Below are 3241 nucleotides of genomic sequence, written 5' to 3'. Positions count from 1 at the left end.
ATGGGCCGATTGCCCTTGCTGATGGGCACTGTGTTCCAGCCGTCGTCTGCGACTAGGCTCCCACGCCCACCTGGGCACAAAGGGGACAGACATAAGGCGCAGCCTGGCCTCAAGCAGTGCCCATCAGGAACAACCCACCCCTGGCAGCCTCAGTCCCCCCAAAGCCTCGGCACTCACCACTGGAGGATGGCCCAGGGGGTCCTCTCCTCTTGTCTTTTGACATGAGCTGCTGCACTTTGATGTGTTCCCGATGCTCCTCCATCTCTGCTTCCTTATGGATCTGGTCAATGGTTTTGGGGCCCTGGTCTCCTCGCCGCGGCACCCAACTATTCTGCAGAGGGCAGGGAAGGAAGGAAGAGTACACTGAGCTGGCTGTAGGACGGAGGCAGAGACATTCCCCCCTCCCAGCCGTCCCACCCTCAAAGCCTCAGGCTGGTCTCCTGCCTCAGCTATGACAGCTCCCTCTGTGCTGTGGCAGCTTTTGGCACAAAAGGGCTCAGTTTGCGGAGCCCCCCTGCATTAAACAGCCGCCAGTTACTGTGTGCCCACTACCACTACCATGCTAACCAAGGGCTGGGGGCTAGCATGGTGTCTCTGGGGCTGGCCACAGCTTACATAGCCACCTCTCCCCTCTCGGGGACGCATGGGCTGCTGGCACTCAGAGGACACAGGCCAGCAGCTACAGTCCCCAGGCAATAGCAGGCCACACGCCTTACCTGTCTGAGGTCAATCACATCCTGAAGCATGAAACGAATTCGGGATGATGTCTTCTTCTCTTTGATGATCTTCTCCATTTGATTGAAGTACTGGTCCATCCTGGGCTATAGAGAGACAGTCATGGTCACATCCCTCCCAAAGGCAAGGGCAGGGCAGGGCAGGTCAGGGCAGGGCAGGGCAAAGGGTACCTTGGCCTTCTCAAAGTCCAAGTCCTTGCCAATGGTGGTAAGCAGGCGGCAAAGGCACTCAAGAGACTCCTCATCATGGTTTTTGAGCAGCTTTACCACACAGTCATGCATGATGGCCTCCGTCAACATCTTCAGTTTGAAGAGCTCGCCAATGAATTTGATGTTGCCCAGGGATCGCCGGCGGGCCTTGTCCCGTGCCTCCTCCAGCTCATCCTTCATGCGTGCTTTCTCCTCAGGCTGCAGGGAGGGCACAGCAGGGCAGCTCAGAGTCCAGTCACCCTGACGATGCCCACAGCAGCCCTCAGCCACAGCCTCCCACCCCAACTCACAGCACTGGCATCATCCATCTCCTTCTGCCGCTTCTCAAAGATCTCGTCATCATCTTTGTCCTTCTCAAACTCCTTCTGGCAGCGGTTGAGCAGCAGCTTGCGGAAGTTCACAGTCACTGTGGGCTTGTCTGTTGTGGGCACTTTGAGCTGCAGGGAGAGGTACAACCCAGGCAAGGAGCATGAGTCGTGTCTCCCCCAAAAGCTGGCCAGGTAAGGCCCAGGCACCGCTCAAACCAGGGAAAACCCTGGTGACACCCTGCCAAGACTCTGGATTGGTCCTCCATTCACACACCCCAGTTTTCCCACCCCACACAGAAGGACCTGCACCCTGCTGAGCTCAGCCAAAGACCCCTGAACAAACCCCTGCCAGCTTGGCAGGAGACCCCCCAGCTCCTGCTCACCCCCATAAGGCAACGGCACATGTTAGCATAGGCAACAGAGAAGTTTGGCTCCGAGATGGCTTTCTCGAAGACGAGGTCGATGACACCCTTGAGCCGCTCCTCCGTGTCGATGGACAACTCCATCACCTGCTTCATCAGCTGCTGGAACATCTGGGGCGTCAGCTTGTTGAGGATGCTGCGGACACGGCGGAGCAGTTCCTGCAGGACAGTAAGGGTCAGCAAGAGCCAGACACATCCCCCCCTGCCCTCCCACCACCCACCTGCCCCAGCTCCCACCTGCGTCTTGATGTTCTCAGGATCCTCCTCCTCAGAGGCACGCTTGCTGCTGGGTTTCCAGGCCTTCTCAGCCTTGTTCAGCTTGACATCCTCATTGAGGGACACAGTGGCAATGATTTTGCGGGGCTCCTTCCTCTGACTCTGCTGGGAGCGGCGGGGACCTAACCCTGAGGGCTGACATCAGGAGAAGAAACTCAGCTCTTTGCCCTGGGACCAGCCAGGCCAGCTCCCTGGGTGCCCCCATCCGCCTGCTCAGATCCTCAGCTCCATCACAGACATCAGTGGCCCAGACACAGTGGCTCGAAGGCTTGATCATCATGGAGAGGTGGAGGGGGATGGCGAGGGTGAAGCGAGGAGATACTCACCAGGCCCCGGTTGCCCATGACAGGCCGGCCGAGGTTGGCAAAGGAGGGTGTGAAGTCAGGGCTGCAGTTCATGCCGCTGAGGCGGATGGGGTCGAGCGCCCGCAGGGGGGTCTTGTTGGCCTGCGAAGTTACACAGGGCTGAGGATGCCCGGGGGCAGAGGAGCGGGATGGATCCATCCCCCAGCCTCAGCGCCGGGACAAGGAACTGGAAAGAAGGCCCCAGAGGTGCCCCCAACACCGATCCCAGGCTCAAGGCTCATTGCAGATACTGCAACAGGACCTTGCCCTGCCTTGACAAGGCACAAAGGAGGAGCCAGACCACAACCTGGGCACCACCCACGCTCCCCCGATTTCCAGGGCCGCACCAACCTTGTCCAGCACCACGTCTGTGATCTGGGGCAGCCCCTCAGGTTTCTGCATGCTGGCGAAAATGAACTGGAAGCCTAGCAGGAACTCCCGGTCATACCGCTTTTTTTCCTCAGGGTTCAGTGGCTTCCATTGCTCTGCAGTGGGGGGCAAGCGGAAGACCCTGATGAATCCTCCACCCTGAGCTGTGGCAGGTCCAGGCCCACCCAGGGACCAGCGAGGTGGGATGTAGACAACCAGAGAGCTGCCTCAGCCTGGTAATGCCACGAGCACAACACTCCTTGCTTAGACAGAAAGCCTGATGCCACCAGCTCCCTGCCTCCTGCCAGGACCCTCGCGCTGGGGGCGGTCCCCCACCTTGTGCCAGGCTTGGGGACAAGATGGGAGGAGAGCGTGAGGGTTTAGGACAGCTGGACTATGCCACCCCTACCCACCCCACCACTGGGTCCAGAGGTGGTGGCTCCAAGCAGAGCCACCTTGACCTGGGCCAAGGCACAGCTCACCTTCTTTGTAGCGGTACTTCTGGTCAGCAGCCTTGCCCTTCTCTGGGGCCAGCTTGTCCTCCTTCTCCTCCCACGTCTCCTCCGACTCCTCCTGTG

General features: G+C 59.5%; 1 protein-coding gene across 1 annotated transcript in view; it reads right to left on the bottom strand.

The window, feature by feature from the left end:
* Positions 1–2717, bottom strand: part of EIF4G1 (eukaryotic translation initiation factor 4 gamma, 1) — a 6022-nt gene extending 3305 nt beyond the window's left edge. Inside the window, 9 exon segments of the mRNA XM_010287756.1 lie at positions 1–70; positions 181–331; positions 717–821; positions 906–1142; positions 1235–1381; positions 1636–1833; positions 1912–2085; positions 2277–2414; positions 2646–2717. Coding sequence (XP_010286058.1) covers positions 1–70; positions 181–331; positions 717–821; positions 906–1142; positions 1235–1381; positions 1636–1833; positions 1912–2085; positions 2277–2414; positions 2646–2696 — 1271 coding nt within the window. The 5' untranslated portion in view covers positions 2697–2717.
* Between the last annotated feature and the right edge of the window lie 524 nt (positions 2718–3241).

Source organism: Phaethon lepturus, unplaced genomic scaffold (genome assembly GCF_000687285.1).
Source record: "Phaethon lepturus isolate BGI_N335 unplaced genomic scaffold, ASM68728v1 scaffold22575, whole genome shotgun sequence".
Taxonomy (NCBI): Eukaryota; Metazoa; Chordata; class Aves; order Phaethontiformes; family Phaethontidae; genus Phaethon; species Phaethon lepturus.
The sequence above is the reverse complement of the archived record's forward strand: the minus strand, read 5'-3'. Positions and strand labels throughout refer to the sequence as shown.